Below are 19,628 nucleotides of genomic sequence, written 5' to 3'. Positions count from 1 at the left end.
ACAACTTGCGGTGGAGATGCGGATTGAGGATGTAATCTATTTGGGTTTTGTCTGAGTCGCGGGTGGGCGAAAGTCTCTAGCCGATTACTATTTCCTACCGCTGATCGAAATCCTCAGACCATGCTGTCACAGGTGGTCGTAATTCATACACTTTCAACTTTAACGCATCTCGAATGGTGATGGGTACTCCCGTACATCTGCTCTCAATTTGGTGTTCTTTGATCCATGTTATTCAGTTTCTTGATCAGACTCAAAGGCAACGGGACAACTGACCTTCACGCACTATTAACAAATACCTCAATCACTCTTCGGCGGGTGCCGTGCTACATCTAGCTGCAGGACAGCTAAGACCGTAGCTGCAACACCGAAACCAAGGGTGAAGAAGAAGATCAACAACCCAAGCCAAAAGGTCCAGAACTGCATGGGGTTCCGTCTGTCTTTCCAAATTGTCCGCCACCTTCTGGGGGGATTGAGAAACTCGTATGCAACGTCTACGAGCCGGGCGCGGTAGTATCTGAACTCTCTAAGGCGCGGGCTGTCTGGGAACGGCTGCTTGAACTTATGTAAGTTCACCCCTTCCTGATCGAGTATTGGACGTTTCCCTTTCGCCGCGAGGGTAGCGATAGTTCAGTGAGGCGATAGTCTCTTGGATAATCTCACGGGGCACGAGGAAATCTCTATGCGAAATTAGCGATAGGCTTTCTGTGTTCGTATAAGGACTCAGGCACTTCATCTCCAATGCATCCAACAGCCATCTCATATCTTTGAACACGTATAAGACGGTGTAATCTGACGTTGCGTCGAATTTCAGGTGCCATGGCAGATCTTGGTCTCGGTAATCTCGATGCGAGTGTGCTTCTTAATGTTGACAACGGTCAGGCGGTATGTGAGACGTGCTTGTACTGCAGCGAGCTCGGAGTCCTCAGGCTCTATGAGGGACAACAGGTCGGTAGATTTGCCGATCCTTCCTGCGTCGAAAGTACTGCGAATGTACTCCCCAACGCTTTTGTCGTCTGGCCAGGCTGGGGATACCTGAGCGGTCCGATCTTCCCCTGGGCAGACGGAGCTTACGCGAAATACCAAACAAGTAGCGCGATGTATAGCGCTCTTCAAATCCGAGGGTTCCTTTTGATTCTCAGTTATTTCCTTTAGGTTGATGAGAATATCCGCTTCTGTCGCTGTTGAAAGGTCAAGGGTGCCGTCTGTAGGCTGCGCTTTCCTCAGGAATAAATTGACAGCTTGAGATGTGAGTTGAAGGCATTCGGAGAGGGCCTGGCATTCTCTTGTTTTCGTTTACGAAAGAAGATCTCTCTCGATGAATTCGAAGTATGGCGTGTGCCAAACTTCCTCTTCAGCCGTTCGGTATCTATCGAACCAATCAAGCACAATTTTCTTCTGCTCGGTGTCCATCCCAAAGACTACATGCAGAAATTGAACGGATTAGCATTCTTGATGACCCGGGTTTCAGGTTGAAATGAGCAGCATAGGTAATACGGTGAATTTCGTGTGTTGCCGATCCGGGATGGCTGCCATGGGGTAAAGCCGTGGTCAGCTGAAGCGCTGTAGCACGCTTTCTACCGATGTGTTCATAGAGAAGACACCCTCGATAACGACAGGAACCACACATTCAGTTATAAAAAAACGCTTGTTGTCTCTCGCTGCAACCTTCACCTCCCTCCCTCAGATGAGGTGGGTGTGAGACACATTCAGATGCAAGGCATGAAATGAGAGCTGCATCTTGGCCAAGTTTCACAGGCTATTCGCGCAGCAATAAGCCGAGCAATGCAGATGCAATGAATATTTGACCAATCCAAGCGGCCCAGTAAATCAAGTGATGTGCTTGTGAAACCACACCTGTCAGCAGGATTTGATGATTTGACATGGCTGGGCGCCGAAAGCAGTCAATATTGTCTGCAGGGTGTGAGGTTCCACACCCATCCTCGGAAGGGTTGGTTGGGGAGGAGCATGCCCCGGCAAGGCTCCCACTCGAATCCGAATACTAAATGGTCAAACATCCGCAACTATGGAAATCCAGCTGTGTCCCTTTGAGCGTTAAGTATTGGATCCTTTTCTAGCCTACCATCCACTGTCATCGAGATATCCTTGTTTGGCCCCAGAAACAGTGATCTAGGGAGACACCCGCTGGATCTTTCCCCACGAACTTTGAGACTCCGGGCTTACCGAAGTTTTGTCTCCATCTTGGAACATTTCAGAAACGATTTCGATCGCCTCGACACGCAGGCAGCACCGCATGTCCCGACGGACGTACACCTGAAGTTGCGGGAAATCCTACCGCTGCTTCAAAATATGGAATACCTGATGCGACATCCAAAGTCGCGGAGAGCCCTACGACGTCAGATACTCGGTTCAAGTCCGAATGGTGTCAGACGATGAAAGAGAATGGCAGCCTAGACTTCTGATTCTCTGTGGCGAGAACCTACGGCACTACTTGAAGTCCGAACTCGCGTCGTATTCGACCACTCTTTGCGAATCTAGCTTTCGAGCCCCTACCCCCCCCCCCCCCCCCCCCCCCCCCCCCCCCCCCCCCCCCTACCCCCCCATATCTTCGAACCATTTAGCTACGCTGCTAATCAGGACTATCAGCCGTCGGCTTCGACCCCACAGATCAGTAGCAGTACCCTTGGGTCAATTCGGCCGAGGACCCGTGACGACGTAGACGAAAATTGGGTTGTAACCATCGGCGGTATCATTCTCGTTGACGATTTGTCCTACGGTTTGACAACTGGGTACTACCGGAGCTTTTCAGCTTCAAACAAGCACGGAAAAGAAGGTTGGTCGTTAACGAAACAGAGCAAGGGACTTCTGGAAAGGGCAGCCGAAGAAGAGTGCTTCAGATTTGATGAAAGGACCAACCAAGCTGTTGATTGGGCGCTCGGTTCAATGAATGACAGGATTCGTTTTATGTCTAATCATCTCATGCTGTCATCGGAACCGAACCTTTCTTTGTTTATGGACGAAATAATAACAGAACGTGAATTCGTTACGCTGCCGGATATCCGAAGCACCGGAAGAACGAAATGCGTTGTCGCAACTCCTCAGGGTCTGATTCCTGGTTTTGTGGCCACAGGGCTTTCAACCATAGTGCTTGATAATGATCCTTTTGAAGTCCTAAGCATAGAATTGGAAGAGTTGATGCGTATGCTTTACTTCACTTAATTCTTTTTTTCAAGTTTGTGGCTAATCACTTAGAATACAGCTGCGGGAAGCTCAGGATTGTGGGTAATAGTTGACAACAGGCTTCTGGGAAGTATCATTGCCGCGGAAGATACATTTCCTCGCGCCTGTGTCCTTCCCATAGAAGGAACGTTTCGGAGCATCGACAATGCCCTTGAAGCTTCAAACGTTTCACTTCCATCTGCTGTAGAGACCAGAATATTTGAGTTGGATCACCTTTCTGACGCATCGACATGGCTTGAGCCAGCAAATTTAAGTAACTCGTTAGAACGCGATTTACTATTGGCTGTGAGACAGGCGGAGGCTAAGACCAACCACGACGAACTTACCAACGCAAGCACTTGCGATGGAATAGGTTAGGCTGGTATGAGGAGGGAAGAGATTATGGGAAACTCACTCACTCTCGTCGAACCGTTTGCCGATCCAAACTTCAAGGTCCGCATATATGAGCGGCTTACAGGTTTAAAAATGGACACCATAAGGTCTCTTATGAAGATTGGGCACATCTTTCCGATACATTCAGAATACCGCACCATTTTCCTCGGATGGGTAACACGCAACAAAGTCTCCCACCTTCGCGGGACTAGAGCGATTGCTGTCAGAATAATTCTCGAAGAATGTCTGGGCACTGAAGCTGGAGAGAACCTGTTAGGTCTGATCTGTACTCTCAAGGTGCTTTTGCAATTGAATCGGGGGGACATACACAACCAGGGCTCGAGAAGCTCACTTAGTGAACTTCGAGCAACTTGGATTGGGAGACTCTTTCGATCAATTTTCAAAGGTCTAGAGTTCCCCCCGATTCAGATTCCTAGCCAGCCTCAGATACAGGCCTTCGCATCTCATTACTTAGCAGGATTCAAAGGCGCTCCGTATCTGGGGTTCTATGAACTATTTACGGGCAGCAGAGGATCTCTAAGTCCTGAAGCCTTCCTTCGAGTAAAGGCTAAGCCCGCAGGCGCATCCGGTATCGCTCTGGAGAGCCATCTTCCGGAAACTGGAGAAGCTTCATACGAACAGCGTTCTGGAGTTCAATTCTTCACGCGGATGCTACTTCAACTCAGCGACCTCACCAATGGCACTGGAGACCAAGTTCTTGTATGCTCTGGAGAACCTTGGGCGATATGGATTCGAATAATTGCGCAAGTACTTGGGAACACCGTCAGTGTCCGTTCATACCAAGCCAACAACTCATTGGCTTTTGTGGGGCGAGAAGAGCTGTTCCCTGGTGTCTGTATCTATGCCGGCATCGACATCAGGGTTTCAGAAGTCTTAAAGAGGCAAATCATGACCTCAACTCAAGAAGCGGTCACTTCCAGTAATATCCCACCTGCTGAAAAGAGCTTGCCCACAGAACGACCCCAAAGAACACTTAACGTACACTCAAGATATGTTCGTTTGCACAAACGCGAAGGTCGTCCTGAAACGTTGGTATCTCGTCCACAACGGCCTTCGTTTCTTGGTATAAGTTTGAAGCCATCGAAGAAAGACGAGAAATTACTCGCCGGATACCAGGCTAGGTCAAAACCCAAGACTTCGTCACACATACGGTGGGTTGATGGACTGCGTGCCAGACTGCTCATATGACGCGACAAAGACGTAAAACGGCCAAGTCCTGAACTTCGTTCCAGATGCCCGGCCCTTTCAGGCTCCAAACCCTCGAAAAGGCCGAGAGTTATTCGTCCACGGCGATGACATATGTGAACGGAAGGTTCTGAAAGTAAGGATCACTAGGGGCTACCTTTTATTCCAATTCCTCTCTTAACGGTATCTAGCTTGAGGCATTCGGCATTTTCTTTCGTTCTCTTACGCCTAATAAATTCAAGGTGACTGTCTACAAGCGCCTGCGTAAGTGTCCAGAACATGTGCATGCGCGACTGGTGTCCGGAAGCATCACTGCACAGGAGTTTTAATCGATCATGTATGTATTTTGAATTTAGTGAGAACTCATACAACGGAACATTTCTTTCATGGCCGTCAAACATTGAGTTCGAATTCTGTGAAGACTCTTTAATGCTTCAATAAGCAATGTAGGCAAAGTTTGCGGGAAACAGTGGGGCACTTTTACTCAATTTAAGGCCAGAGAAGCCGCTTCTCCCATGTGCCTTCCTCCGATCCAATGTTGTAAGACAGTCTTTTATGGAGGCGACTCTGAGCACCTTGCCAGAACTCAACAGTCGTCGGGTCAACAGTGTACACCGTCCATCCCGGAAGAACAATACCAGGATTTTCATCCACCGTCCGGCGTGCCGCATCCAAAGCTTGAAGGAGCTGGTTTTCATCCCGGAGCACCTGGCTCTGTTTGGAAGCTAGCGCAGACACCTTCGAAGATGAAGGACGATCAGTAAAGTCACGCCGGCTCTCATCCACAGGAAGCGGGTAGGCCTTCCCGCGAACGCGTATCTGGCGACCTTGATCGGGCCAGTAGAAAGTCAGAGCAGCATGGCCGTTACTTGACAGTTGATGCCCCTTTGGGCTATCTGCCTTGATCGCAAAATGCCAGCCACGATGGTCCACGTTCTTGAGGATCAGGACTCGAGCATCCGGACACCCTTGCGCGTCAACCGTGGAGAGGGTCATTGCGTGGGGCTCCTTGACTCCAGCTTCTACGGCCTCCTGGAGCCAGCGGGTGAAGGCTTCTTGGGGCGAAGCGGGAAAAGTGGTGAAGTCGCACTTCTCGAGACATCCTTGAAGGACTTTGAGGTTACGCAGCTGCGTCCGTATGGCGTTTCCCTCATGGTCGGCCATTTTCGTTGGTTGAACTTGATAGAGTCAACGTCAGGTCAAGAGCAGCGATTTCTACTTACCAATGGGGGCGAAAATGATGAATGAGAATTGATGCTTTTTGTCTGGGAAAGAGAAGTTGAATTGCGCGTTGTCTCGGGCTGGCTCTAAATAATGAGCTCGCTTGAGTGACTCACACCAAAGTCAATTCAAGGGCGTGATGTTGGCCCGTTTTAAGACCTCCGAGGGACGTTAGCGTGTGATTAGAATTGAGTTCTATTGGCTAGATCGGCTCAGCAGTCCCGATCGTCGTCAAAACTGCATATTAACGCAACTGTCTCGCAACGGATCAAATCAATATAGAATGTGTTACGGCTGATTGCTGAACATTTTGTAGAATGAACCAATGTCTAGTCAACATTGCTGCAATCTGGAAATGACTAGCTGGGATGGTGCTGCAACGTATCACGAATTGCCGCTTCTAAGACGATGTTAGAATAACCACCAAGTTCCGGCCCAAGTTCCGGCCCAAGTTCCGGCACAGCCGTGATGTTTACAGATGAATGGTTTCGGAGTTTGAGTTCACTCCGAAATCCTCATCCGGTTGTTGAAGACCTGAGTAAGCAGCATTTAACCAAGCTTTGAACAAGGAATGCCCCTTCAGCCCCAACATCTGAATGACACGGTTCCTAACGGCTGGACACTTTGAATGACACGCAGGCGTACCCCTGATTCCATCGAAGAAAATGAATAGGGGCCGGAGAAGGTGAGACGAAAAAATTTCCCGCGAATGACTCTCGGAAATGCATCATCGCATTTCGTCCCGGCCACGGTGGATGTCCCCGTTCGTTCACTCATTCACTCATTCATCTATCCTCTCCCCCACACTCTCTCTTTGGCCCCTCAGAGAGTGCAACTTCAGCCTTACACACAAATTTCGCCATATTTGATGCTGTGTTATAGCTTCTTCCCTCCCTCTTCCTCCGTCCGGCGATATCTCGGAAGTTCACCGACATGGCACACGCAAGCAAGTCTCAGCCCGCACTCCTCATGACGACCTCATCATAACTAACCTCTCACCAGACATGTCTTCAACACCCTCAGAAAAGGTTCCGGCGCTCTTTGGCTGCCCCTGCATCTGGAGCCACGTCCCCCTCTACGGCGCCGCCAAACGTCGTCTCCCGTACCACCATGCGCCTGCGAAACCCGGCGCACCCGGTCTCACCCGCCGCCTGCCCTCGGAGATCATCCTCTGCATCGTCGACGCCCTCTTCGACCTGCACGCCAAGGAAGTCTCCCTCGGCTACGAGAAGTACTGGGAGTCCTCCTGTCTGCCCTACGAGACCGAGACCTTCTGCCCCTTCTGCATGCTCCCGCGCTTCGAAGTCTGGCGCGACGTCGCCAACCTCGCCGCAACGTGCCGCGCGCTCTACGACCTCGTCACGCCCGTGCTGTACCGCAAAGACGCGCGGCACAACCACGCTTCCGCGTTGCTGATCGCGACCAAGAGGGGCAACGCGCGCGCCGTGAGCCTGGCCCTGGAGAACGGGGCGGACGTCGACGAGGACGACCACACCATGCCCCTGCAGTGGACGAACGAGTGCTTCCGGTACTGCGAGAAGTGCGAGTATCAGGTGTGGTGGCGGGAGCCACGGAGGCTCGACATGGGCGCGCTGCATTGGGCTGCAATGTGCGGCAGGGAGGAGATTCTGGCGCAGCTGCTGGCCCGCGGGGCGGATGCGAACAAGAGGGCGACGGTGCAGCCTGTGCTCGATGCCGGGAACTACGGGTCGTTGAGGTATGTGGAGGACTTCTGCGACGAGTACAACGCGAGCTTCCCGTGCGAGTCGCTCCAGACGAATTTCGACATCCGGCCGGAGTTGAGCACCGGCGGGGCGAACCCCTTGTACTTTCTTCTTGGAACGAGCGGGATGAGAGCCAAGGGAAAGACAACCTTCATGGCGAGGGCGCTGATCGAGGCCGGTTCGTCGCTTGTCACGCATCAAGGGACGGGCCTTCATGCGCTTCACCAAGCTGCGGCGTCTGAGAACCTTGAAGTGATGGAGTATCTCGCCGCAGAGCACAAGGTTGACCCCAATGTGGCGGATGCAACTGGCAACACAGCGCTGCATCATCACCTTCTATCGCGGTTTCGGTCATCTATACCAAAGGATGAGAAAATCCTTGAGAAGCTCATCAGCATGGGGGCCTATGTGAATGCCAGGAACATGCGGGGATCCTCGGCATTGGATCTATGCCTGGAAACGGCTACTGTTACGACGGACAAGTTGAAGGTTGCCGTTCTGCTGTGCACCCACGGGGCGACAATTCGGGAGCAAGACTTGAATCGTTATCGGATCAGGTTGAACGAAGGACAACGAGACCAACTTAACCTGGCCATGGAGGTAGCAAGAGCTTGCGGTCGGAGCGATTGGCGTGAAGTCATATAGACATTTTTCAAGGCGTTATAGGTGCTGTGTACATAAATCGGGGCATATGGAGAATTGGCATGGGGTTGCGTTCAGTATGTCTAGGTACTCAGAGTTGAGCCGAAGTTGTTAGACGTGCATGGCCAAGAGATTAGAGGGACTAGATTTGAACACTGGTGTTAGAATTAGAATGAGTTGAGACTCAAGTATTACAACTCCAAGCTCTGAAGTTGAGCGACACTTCAAACTCATGACGCGATTCCCCCTAAGGTATGTCCCTTCAAGCATAACACGCATCGTATCTGCCCTCAAATTGAATGAACATCAACGCAATTACCCCAAGACTCAACTCAAAAGAACCCCTGACGTCTCGGGTATAACACATGCTAAGCAAAGGGGACGTTCAGATAAAGAGGATTAGTGGGCGTCCCTCAAGCTCAAACTCTCAAAATTCCTCCTCATACGCTTAAGGTATATCATCAGAGTAAACCGCCGGATCAGGCCATGAAAGATCTAACTGCTAGAAGTCTCTCATAAAACACCATACCATCGGAAACATCCTCGCCATCGAAGAACCGACTACGGGCATAATCACAACCGCACTAGGCGCCGGATCACCACATCCCCACGTAATCGCCGACATCCTCCAACAACCAGCAAATCAGAACCTCCCCCGAAGTCATCAGCACAAACCCACATCACCATCCATCATCACAATCACAGCACGTATAGTCCCAAAATGTTCAAATCGAGTAAGTGAGAAAAAAGCCTGCTGATCCCATCGCTCCCTGTCCGCAAATAACTCATATGCTCCGCCGCCGCCGCCCAGCCCGCGCGCCGGAAAACACCAAAACAAACTTCTCACGTAAGATTACCACAACTCCCGTCAAATCTTGGTACGCATGCTGCAAAACGCAAGGTTGACAGCCCCTCCTTCCAAGATCCTGATAGTTTCAGAAGTCGAAAACAAGCGATCTGCGCAGCATCAGAACGCGTAAACCCCCCTCATGGACTGAAACAGACCAAGGAACGAACTCATATCTGATGCCAAACGATGACATCCGCCAAAGCTTCAATCTTGTTCCTATGGATCTAGTCTTAAATGCTTAAGGGGTGCTGACACTCATCAAATCTGACAGGAGCTCCCAATCCCCCCATAGGCCCTGTCCCCAAAAACGCCTTGTTTCATCCTTTGCCAAAAAACATGATCACAGCCGGTCTGCTTACACCGACATTCTCACCAGCCCTCGGCACCCCCACAGACGGAACCAAACACAAGCGGCTCAGTAAGCATCTGATAAAAAACAATCCGCCCCGAGGAGAGAAAGCCACACCAAAAGCAGCCAGCTAGCCTAGTCCCCAAGCCGGGGACCCGCCTTGCGTCCCGGCTTCCCAAAGACCCCCGCCAAGGTCCGAGGCATCCAATCTCCGTCTTCTCACCCCCGCGCGCGTACGCCCCCGGCACTTCGCTCCGCTCCGTCAGCACCTCACATCAAGGAAACAAGAAACCGAAAAGGCCTGACTCATACACGGCATCGCGAAGCATTGACGACGCAATGACGTCTGCTCCATGCCGAGGAGAAAGAACCTTCCCATCTTCATGTTTGCATGATTTTGAGCTCAGTCTCTTCTCAAGATCGTCTGTTGTTCGGAGAAAAAAAAAAAGAAAAAAATACAGACGGCATTGTAAAACGTCCGCGCCGCAGGAGCTGTCATCACGCTTCTCAGCATCAAGACGGGTCCGTGCCACCGAGCGCCGTGCCATCAACGGACGCCTTCATAAGCAGGGCAGATCAGAAACTACTCAGCCCTGGCCGTGACGTCGAGGGCAGTTCGGATGAAAGGACGCCGTGAGGAGGCCCAAGCGAGGAGTTCCCTTGTTCGACACGGTAGTTGAAAGGGCTCCATCGCGTCGATTTGCCCACGATTCTGCGCATGTGCCTTGGAAGTCTAACAACCCCTAGTCATCTTCAAGTTCATGGGGGAAGTGCGAACGTGGGCCGGCAGGCAAGGATGGAGGGCGGGATAAGAAGAAGAATTTTCAATATGCAGCGGCAGTCCAAGAAGATCGGTGAGATTGAGCTGCGTCAAGCCACGCGCATGCCACGCCCCCTCCACCCATGCCATGCCGCCATGACGATACCCTCACGCCCACGGCGCGAACTCGCTCAAGTTGACAATACCCCAGTGGCGTGAGGCAGAGATGCCGCTAAGATGCTGACAACCCCCCCCTACCCCCCCATTTACCCCCGTTTGCTTTTGGGTACTTCCATCAGGAGCTGGACAAGTACCTCTTTTTGAAGATACTTTGGCATTTTGGCCCCCTCCAAGTGGTCTTCTGGGTACGGGGAGTGGAGTAGGCGGGCGTGGTTCTCCCCCCATCATGAATAAGACCCTAGTAGCGGAATCGAGTTCTGCTCTCTGATCGATGATCGTCGTCTGGGGCAGAGAGTGGAGACCGGAGGGGGGACCATATGGTGAGATGTATGCGTGTGGCGCCCCGATCACCTCTTCGCTTCGCCGTGGCAGACTCCTGTTGGAAACTTGGCGGTGCTGGATGCGAGAGCAAGTATGCCATTGGATTGTAAAGAAAGCCATCTTGTTGAGCTTTCCAAGCTTACCCATCCAACAGTCCGGCGCTCAAGATGGTGACACAAGCCACAGCAAACAACATCCTCGAATCGAAACCATATCTGGACCACCATCAAACGGTAAGGCTGTCAATGTCTTATTGGCCTTGAATGCCGGAACGTCAACGTTCTCCATTATGATCACGTCTCTTTGGGGACACCTGTCTCGGCCGTAAACGCTTTCAAGGAAGTGCGGTATTGCTGACGTACAAGACAGGCAACTGCTCTCACACTGTTGTCAGGTAGACATCGGGCGCGCTGATGAGAGCCTCGTGCCGAATGTGGCACCGCGTAATTCTGACGTGATAATGGTAGTGATACCAAAGGCCCAAAGTACGGTGGTTAGCGTGAGGCTAATCGACGTAGTGTCCGCTGTCCGAATCCATGCCTCTAGGTACGACGTTGATATGCAGTGCCTGCTGAACCTGACCACACCTAGTTGCCTCGTGGCTCAGCCAGCCACCGTTTCGGAGGGGCTGCTGAAAAGAGACAGTAACTCGGCTAGCGGCTAGAGCCTAGAAATAGGCAGAACCCCAAAAATCACTCTTCTTTGCCGACGGAAGTTTCTTTTTCTCCATTGCAAGGTTAGCTGGGGCGTAAGCATGCGCCGCAGCTCTGCGGCGACCGCCCGAGGCACTGTAACCGGGCTCAGAATTAAGGCACAACCTCGTTCCTAGTGGGGTTTCGTCCGAATGGAGTGCCTGGTCGAGAAGAGATTCTCAAGTGGTTTGTAAGATGCGGTACTTGCCGTGATGGAGGCTCTGCGACGGTCAAACTCTTGACGGAGTTCTCCTCGAAAACGGCATGCGATCTGCTGTGGGGTCAGAAAGACCCTTGGCTTGCCCCAACATGAGTCACCTGATGCCCAAAGACCTTGTCTGGCCTGCCAGTCTTACTGGCGTGGGACTGGGTCGAAGATGCAACGAGATAGTCGTATTCGCTTTCTTATCGTTGTTGAATTAACCGGTTGGACGGGTGGCGCGGCTGGTAATCAAGCTGGGTGCAGATCCAGTGGACTTTCTAGCGTAGTGTTCATCTTCAATCACGCCTAGGAAGGCTGATGATTTGCGTCAAACTGCAAGTTGAAGCTGGTCTTGTACTACCAAGAGCTCCTTTGTGCCTCAAAAGTGATACTCTAGCAACTGTGGAACAATGTTGCTGCCATGCCTGAGTCTCTGCACTGAAGGACCCGATACGGCCGCAAGCCACAGGTTCCAGACCAGCTGCTAATAATGGATTGTTTCGGTGCCGTGATTCTTGAGGCGTGTCGATTGATCGCCATCCGATTAACGCAAGGTAACACGCGGATCCAGCAGCTGGTGTCAGCCCTAAGCTTCTCTGGGTGACGGTCGCAGCATGTTGGCCCTGTCGCAACCCTGTGGTGTGAGTGCGTTTACCGAAGTCCCAGGGGCCACTTGAAACCGACCTGGCAATGTTCACTCTGCGTGGCGCCAACATCATCGTCTCGCTGAAAACGACTCAGCTTGGCTGCGTACGTGAACCTTCCGGTTGGCTCCAAGGGACCTTGGCGCGGGCCGGTGATAGGACCTTTTCAGGTGATCTTAAAGCCGACGATGCCGCTCAGGTCATGTCCGCGTGAGGTGGCAGGAGACAGGGTGGCATCCGCTGCATACCTCACGCAAAACGTGACGGCCTCATGTAAGTTGCTGGGGGACTTTCAGGGTGCGAGCACCCCGCTTCATGATGTTCTTCCGTGGTTCGCCCTTGGCAATCTCTCAATGTAGTGCACTCCGCGAGTTGAAATGTTTTTGATTTGTGGGACAGGGGCACATGCAGATGTTGCCCGGCAGCGTAAGCATTGTCAGCACTAGGCCCGACGCGGGACTTGGGTGACATGAAGCATGACGGCTGGAGATCGTTGGGAGGCACAGATGGAGGGACAGGTTTCTCCAATTCCCTGCAAATCTAACAGTTGTGGATCAATTGTGGTCCAATGTCGTGCTTGATAGATGAGTCGAACAAAGGCGTACGGAACGGCTAGGAGGCGTCGATAACCGAGACCAAGGCCTGGACAGGCCACTCCGTTGGAGTCATACAGCAGAAGGCTGATATTGAGAGGCAACTCGGGCCGTGGTGTAGTCTTGGATCTTGGACGTGTTCGGTCCGTGAAAGCCAGGGAAGCACTCCGAGAAGAGGAAATGAGGTAATGCAGGGAGACTTATTGAAAGATGCTTCCAAGACTGAATGCAAGGCGGCAACGGGACAAGCTAAGCTCTGCAACGGAGGTTGGAAACCCCGTCATTAGTGCGTGCCGCTGTTGACGGCAGGTATCCGGGGTATTGCTTCGAATTCTGTGAATGTCACAATTATCTGCATGAGATCGAGTCCTGGGTCTGTCGAAGAATTTCCCGCTAGAGACTTCCAAGTTGCCCGGATGCCATAGCTACACCCCCCAGTGATCTTCGCAGGGATGATAACGGAACTGCACCTTGAACGGCAGCTCGTGCTCCCGCGCTGCTCCAACAGCCCATTAGGGCTACTGCAGGTCGTCTTACGCTGCACGGAAGCAATACCAGCAAAAAAACCAGCACACCGTAGACACTCGTAACTGAGCCAACCAAAAGGGCTCCTTCGGACAGCGGATCCCACGGTTGTCGAACCCGAGGTCAAAGCGTTGCTCGAGCAGACGGATGATAGCCGGCGCGGTTCAAATTGGAGGCACACGATGCAGCCGGCCTGATTAGGATGCAAATTCCCTGTACATGGCTTGGCGCAGGTGTGATCCAGATATCAAGAGCATATGATGTGAGGGGGGTGGATCACAGCAGCCGTGACAACTTGCTGGGAACTGGGATGCGGCGGTTGAAGTCGATGACCAGGCAGGCTGACATTGATTGATGTGACATCGCGAGACGCTTATTGTGGAGCGTACAAGCCGCCAGCCTTGATGCAATGTGAAGGGGTCTCTTAGCTACCTGGGGCGCCTTTGGGGACCGAGGGAAAGAAGTTGGGCTGTTGGAGACGCTCCCGGTTCCTCTTGGCAATCTCCATCTGGCGCTTTTTTTCGAGCCTCATTCCATAGAAGTTCCTGACGGCAGATGGTTAGCGTTGCATCAGCATATGCAGGACCAAGAGATCATCTACTTGTGGAGCGCGAATACTCGGGGCTCTTCTTCCGTGGATGGAGTTTCCGTGCCGGCACCGTCCTGGACAAATGTTAGCCGAAGCTCGGGGAAACATGTACGATGCCCCGGAGTCTAGTCCGATATCCATGGCAAGGCTCCGACTTTTACCTTTTCGGCAGCCTTGCTGTCGTCATCCTTCTTCTCATCGTCAGCCTTCTTTTCGTCCTTGTCTTTCTCTTTCTCCTTCTCCTTGTCTTTCTCCTTGTCCGTGTTCTTGTCCTTCTCGTCCTTCTCCTTCTTCTTCTGCTTCTCTTCGTATTCCTTCTTGACCCGCTCAATTTCGTCTTCCATCTCCTTCTTCTTCTTTGCTTCGACCGCCTCTTTGTCAATGATCGGGGAGCAGAAATTCTTGTCCTTCAAATGGCTCGGGCAAACGTAGAAGAAGTCCTGAGACATAGTCAGACGTCGTCAACGTTGGGCATCACAGTAAGCGTATCGTCTACCTTCTTCTCGTCGGCAACGAGAACGCTACTCGTAGCTCGATAGCATACGTCACATCCCTTGGCGGCATTCTCAGCTACCTTTCGGTGGGTGTAGATGTTAGCGAATGACATGATGACGGCAAACAGCTTCGGGCGCTGCGAGTGCAGCTGGGTAATCGGTCGTGGGAGGCGTGGATGAGCGGCGAGAGATATCGCACTGTGTCCAGACAGGCGCCTGAGTGTGGTCAACCGAAGAATGGCTGACGCGCAATGGTCGCGTCGAGAAGGTAGAGGTGAAGGTGGAGGCGTGATGTCGGAGGTGACGATGGCAGGAGGTGAGGTTCTTGTGCTGGTGGGGGCAAGGAAGGAGCCGGCGGTGTTGGCGCTGGCAATGGAAAAGGTAACCGCGGGGTGGCTGCTGCTGTCAAATCACCACCAGCTGTAGGGGCCTCGGATGGCGCATCCTCCACTGTGACGTCGGGCTTTCAGGGGAAAACTGAACCCTTCGGGTGGTCAAAGCACCCCTTAGCTCGCGATAAAGTCAAAGATAAGACAAGGCTGAGCGTCTGCGTCTCCGACAACAGCTCCGATAATTAAGGATTTGCGGGTACAGATGACTCAAGAACCTTGCTACGCTATCCCCCTCCCCCTCTGTGGACAATTGAAAGGCTGCATTTGATCTAAAAGTCAATTGAGTCACTGAGTTTGAAGTTCATTCTCTCAACTCGAATACCAGTTGGACCCCCCACGACCGAATAGCCTCCACACGACCGTCACGATGGCTTCAGGCTCAAAACCGGCCGAGAACAAGCTGTGGGGAGGTCGCTTTACTGCTTCGTTATTGCTGTTGCCCCTCCACTGGCTGCGAGCGAGGGCATTCACACCTCATCGTATTGACAACTCGATATCGACATGAAACTGACGACACTCAGGCGGCCTCGGACCCCTTCATGGAGCAGTATAACAAAAGTATTCACTTCGACAAGCACTTTCACAGCAGGGGATCTACGGCAGCATTGCCTTCGCCCGCGCGAATTCCAACAATGGCATTCTTACTCAACACGAATTCGAGGAGAACGAGAGGGGCCTGCTGGAAGTTGAGAAGGAATGGGAGGCTGGCAACTTCAAGATCGTCCAGGGTGATGAGGGTATGCATGCTGCCGCTACTACAAGAAAGTCAATCAAGATACTGATGCCGGAAAGACATTCACACTGCCAACGAGCGCAGGCTTAGCTCGCACCGGCCGAAGCCGTAACGAGCAGGTCGTCTGCGCCTGTGGCTCCGCGACGAGCTCCGCAAGCGCGAGGGGCACCTCATCAGCTTCTTGAGGGTCACCGCCCACCGAGCAGAGAAGGGGATTGATTCCATCATGCCCGGTTACACCCACCTGCAGCGCCCCTAGCCTGTCCGCTAGAGCCACTGGATGCTTTCCTACACCGTGCCTTTTGCCGACGACCTCGAGCGCCTCCGCGAGATCGTGAAGCGTGTGAGGAGGAATCCATTGGTCGCGGTGCACTGGCTGGCATCCCCTTCAACATCGACCGTGAGGCTATCTCCACGGAATTCGGCTTTGAGCGCCTGCTGTGGAACTCCATGGCCGGTGTTGCCTCATTATTTACTCCTCTGGCGAGTTTGGCTTCGTTCACCTCACCGACGCCTGTTCAACGGGGGATTCCCTCATGCTGCAGAAGAACCCGGACAGTTTGGAACGCGGCAAGAGTGGCTGTGTCTTTGGCCTGATGGCCGGCCTCATGATGGCCCAGAAGGGTCTTCTCAGCACCTACAACAAGGACCTCCAGGAGTCCTGAGAGCCCATGCTCGGTCACATCAAGACCGTCAGCGACAGCTCCCAGATCGCCGAGGGCGTCCTCGCCACCCTCGTCACCCAGCCGGAGAAGATGAAGGCGGCCCTCGACCCCTTCATGCTCGCCACTGATCTGGGCGACCACCTTGTCCGTAAGGGCGTCCCCTTCCGCGAGACCCACCACATTTCCGGCCGCTGCGTCGCCCTGTCGGAGAAGACGGGCATCCCGACGAACGAGCTCTTCTACGAGCAGATCAAGAGCTTCGACGCCCGTGTCAAGGAGGACACTGCAGAGACCTTCAACTACGAGCAGAGCGTCGAGATGATGGCGTCCAAGGGCGGAGCCAGCAGGCCCAGTGTCCTCGAGCAGATTGCTGTCCTGCGTGCCTCTCTGCATCAGAAAAGCAGTTTGTTTTTCACCATCGAAAATGATTTAGGGCGTCCTAGGTTCAATGGCAGCGAGTACTAGGTTAGGTCCTGGGTTGAACGAGTGGGAATTGGCTACGACAAAGAGAAACGGGAATCAAGAACTCTATTAAACCTGGGATGAAAAGTTGGGAAGGATGTACGTGTGTCGATAGAAGAAGTTCCAAAATATTTCCCCAGTGTCGATGAACAATGCCTACTGTCCCATTGGATGTTTGACGTAACGATTCAGTACCAAATGAGCCAGCGGCTTGGAGAGAAAAAAGGGGGCGCCAGGTGAGCCAAGCTGGAGAGGCACTTTAACCGAGTTAAATCCGCCAGCGGCAGGCAGTTTGCAGCACAGCTCAGTGTAAGGTGGTGCGCCGCCCATGCAGCAGCTCCAACACGTCACAACCCAAAAATTCAGATCGACATCGCGTCAAAAAAACACCATCAAATTCGCCGGGCAAAACAAATTCGCCGGGCAAAAACATCACCGATTTTCCTACTATCGTCCACGCACCCGAAATTCCATCCAAATCGTTAGATCAATTTCCGACACGCACCTTGGACGGCAAAAATCTCGATCTCGAAATTTCCATAACATGTCCGGCCTTGACAGCCAACGGCTGGGAGCCGTCTTCCACTCCCGGCCAGATATTCTGAAAGGGATTGCAAAGGCAGCTGGTACGTTTGACAGTTCCAATTGCCCATATTCTGGTTTTTGAGGCACTCAAACTGATCGTCGCTACTACCAGATACCCCCGACCGCGTAGCCCTCTTCAACAACATCGCCAGCTTCGTACACGAGCAAATTCACGGACCAGAGCCCGCCTCGAAGCGCAGGCGGGTAGACGGGGGCCCAGCAAATGGCTTCAAGTCCACAAATGCGAACGGAAAAGCCGCAGCAAGCGCGCCCAAGGCTGCTTCCAGTCCAGGGAACCCCGCAGACGAAGATGTTCTCCTCGAGATCAAGGAGATCTCCGTCTCAGTACCCCAGCGCAAGAAATACGAGCTCTGCTTCACCGCAAATTACCTCTACGCGCGCGCTCCAGGCACCACTACGCCCGTGGAGGGCATCATCTACGCCTGGGAGGACATCGGTACGTCCCTCTTCTACCTGTAGAGATAGGCACCGCAAGCCAAAGCTAACAAACTGGACAGAGTACGCCTTCTACCTCCCCGTCCCCGAAAAGACCCAGGTACAACACAACTACGTCCTCTTCCCGAGGGGGACCTGCCTGCCAACGAAAACGGCACCCGAGAAGGAGGCCCTCGTCTTCACCGTCCCCTCGACGCCCCCGAAGCAAGGCACCATCGCAGGACCTAAAGCCAACGCCGCCGCCGCCGTCTCGGACACCTACCGCACCCTCTTCGACTGGGCCCTGACCACACATCTCAGCTCCGCAGGCAACAAAGCCGAGATCGTCGCCGCGGACCCGTCGAAGTTCCACAGCCTCGTCCGCCAGCCGCACCGCCCCAATGAGAAGGCCGTGCACGTCAAGGCCTTCCGCGGGTCCAAGGACGGATACCTCTTCTTCCTGCCCAACGGCATCTTGTACGGGTTCAAGAAGCCGCTGGTCTTCTTGCCCACGGACCGCATCGTTGCGGTGAGCTACACCAACGTGCTGCAGCGGACGTTCAACATGGTCGTTGAGGTGTTCGGCGAAGGCGACACGACGGAGGAGATTGAGTTTGGGATGCTGGACCAGGAGGACTACGCGGGCATCGACGAGTCCTACGTGAAGCGTCACGGGCTGCAGGATCGCAGTATGGCGGAGCAGAGGAAAGCCAAGATGGAGCTCACGGAGAATCTGAAGGCGAAGAAGGGCGAGGAGGCAGAGGCGAATGGGGAGGCTGGGACGGGCCTGTCCGAGCTGGCGAAGGCGCACCTGGAGGCAGAACAGAATCTTCAAGATGACGAGGACGAGGATGAAGAGGATTACGACCCTGGCAGCGAGGGGGAGAGCGAAGGGTCTGGGTCCGATAGTGACGATGACGACGACGATGATGATGAGGGCGATGACGACGATGAGGAGATGGATGATGGTGAGGGCGAGGAGTAAGGTGCTTGGTGCTTGCGATGGATTTGGTTGCGGTAGACTGCCGCGAGATTTGCGAAGTGTACGATATCACGCCGTCGAACAGTGACGGACACCGACGTCTCTGCAAACTGGCATGTAGAGAGAAAGGCGCATCGGCGTAGCCCGGGATGAATACAGACGTTGCTCACGGAGCAACATTACGCATCTAAGACGCACTTCCGTTATGGACGGTTCCCGCCATTGCTGCCGCCGCCATTTGTGTGAAGAACTCGATGCTCTGGCTACTCTTGGTCTACTCATGACGACAGCACTCTGTGAGAAACCAATCAGCATGAGCACCCTTTATGGCCATGTAAGCGTCTATCTCAGGGCGGTGAGAGATGAATGTTGCGCTCTCCCTCCCCTTCTGCCCCGTTTTCTTTTTCTCGGGGAATTGGTGGGGGTGGGGATGCCAAATCTCGTTCCATAGAGCCATCTGCGACTCCCAGGACACCGATTTTTCATCGCGCAATATCCGAGACTCGGTAGAGTATGTCATTACTGGCTCTTAGCATGTCTCCAAGGTACTGTCGGACGTGATGGGACCTTGTCAGTGTAATTTTCGGTCGTGTAGAAAACATACAAAGCAGTATTCATCATCTATTGATAATGGGTCAGGTTGTTGTCTGTTACACTCGGCGTCATCTGAATAACCGGCCCGAGACCAGGGTCTTTTCGGCTTGTAGGGGAGGCATTCGGAGTCCGGACGGCCGTTGATGGAGTTTCCCCATGACTAACACAAATGTGGCCAAATAGAATTGCTCTACTTGGTATTCCCCAAGGACGTTCAG

At 53.1% G+C, this 19,628-nt stretch overlaps 6 protein-coding genes across 6 annotated transcripts; 4 read left to right on the top strand and 2 right to left on the bottom strand.

Moving 5' to 3' along the window:
* Positions 1-5,265: 5,265 nt before the first annotated feature.
* On the bottom strand, positions 5,266-5,940 carry pdxH (Pyridoxine/pyridoxamine 5'-phosphate oxidase; the record flags this gene model as incomplete). Its single annotated transcript, XM_036645925.1, has 1 exon — positions 5,266-5,940. One exon carries the CDS (start codon positions 5,938-5,940, stop codon positions 5,266-5,268), a length of 675 nt encoding a protein of 224 aa, XP_036488489.1.
* Positions 5,941-7,001: 1,061 nt separating this feature from the next.
* Rnasel (2-5A-dependent ribonuclease) lies at positions 7,002-8,366 on the top strand (the record flags this gene model as incomplete). Its single annotated transcript, XM_036645924.1, has 1 exon — positions 7,002-8,366. One exon carries the CDS (start codon positions 7,002-7,004, stop codon positions 8,364-8,366), a length of 1,365 nt encoding a protein of 454 aa, XP_036488129.1.
* A 5,537-nt stretch (positions 8,367-13,903) lies between these two features.
* CGCS363_v014074 (UPF0589 protein) lies at positions 13,904-14,675 on the bottom strand (the record flags this gene model as incomplete). The annotated part of the gene is made up of 4 exons (XM_036645923.1): positions 13,904-14,024; positions 14,081-14,142; positions 14,230-14,508; positions 14,565-14,675. 4 exons carry the CDS (start codon positions 14,673-14,675, stop codon positions 13,904-13,906), a joined length of 573 nt encoding a protein of 190 aa, XP_036488490.1.
* A 646-nt stretch (positions 14,676-15,321) lies between these two features.
* On the top strand, positions 15,322-15,799 carry ASL2 (Argininosuccinate lyase; the record flags this gene model as incomplete). Its single annotated transcript, XM_036645922.1, has 3 exons — positions 15,322-15,433; positions 15,530-15,691; positions 15,747-15,799. The coding sequence occupies 3 exons, from the start codon at positions 15,322-15,324 to the stop codon at positions 15,797-15,799; spliced, it is 327 nt and encodes a 108-aa protein (XP_036488492.1).
* Positions 15,800-16,358: 559 nt separating this feature from the next.
* Positions 16,359-16,817, top strand: ARG4 (Argininosuccinate lyase; the record flags this gene model as incomplete). The annotated part of the gene is made up of 1 exon (XM_036645921.1): positions 16,359-16,817. The coding sequence occupies one exon, from the start codon at positions 16,359-16,361 to the stop codon at positions 16,815-16,817; it is 459 nt and encodes a 152-aa protein (XP_036488491.1).
* A 541-nt stretch (positions 16,818-17,358) lies between these two features.
* Positions 17,359-18,819, top strand: RTT106 (Histone chaperone RTT106; the record flags this gene model as incomplete). Its single annotated transcript, XM_036645920.1, has 3 exons — positions 17,359-17,440; positions 17,512-17,856; positions 17,918-18,819. 3 exons carry the CDS (start codon positions 17,359-17,361, stop codon positions 18,817-18,819), a joined length of 1,329 nt encoding a protein of 442 aa, XP_036488130.1.
* Positions 18,820-19,628: the final 809 nt, after the last annotated feature.

The sequence above is a fragment of the Colletotrichum siamense genome, assembly GCF_013390195.1.
Source record: "Colletotrichum siamense strain Cg363 chromosome Unknown KSG_Cg363_contig10, whole genome shotgun sequence".
NCBI lineage: Eukaryota > Fungi > Ascomycota > Sordariomycetes > Glomerellales > Glomerellaceae > Colletotrichum > Colletotrichum siamense.
Note: the sequence above shows the minus strand (reverse complement) of the source record. Positions and strands in the feature narration are given on the sequence as shown.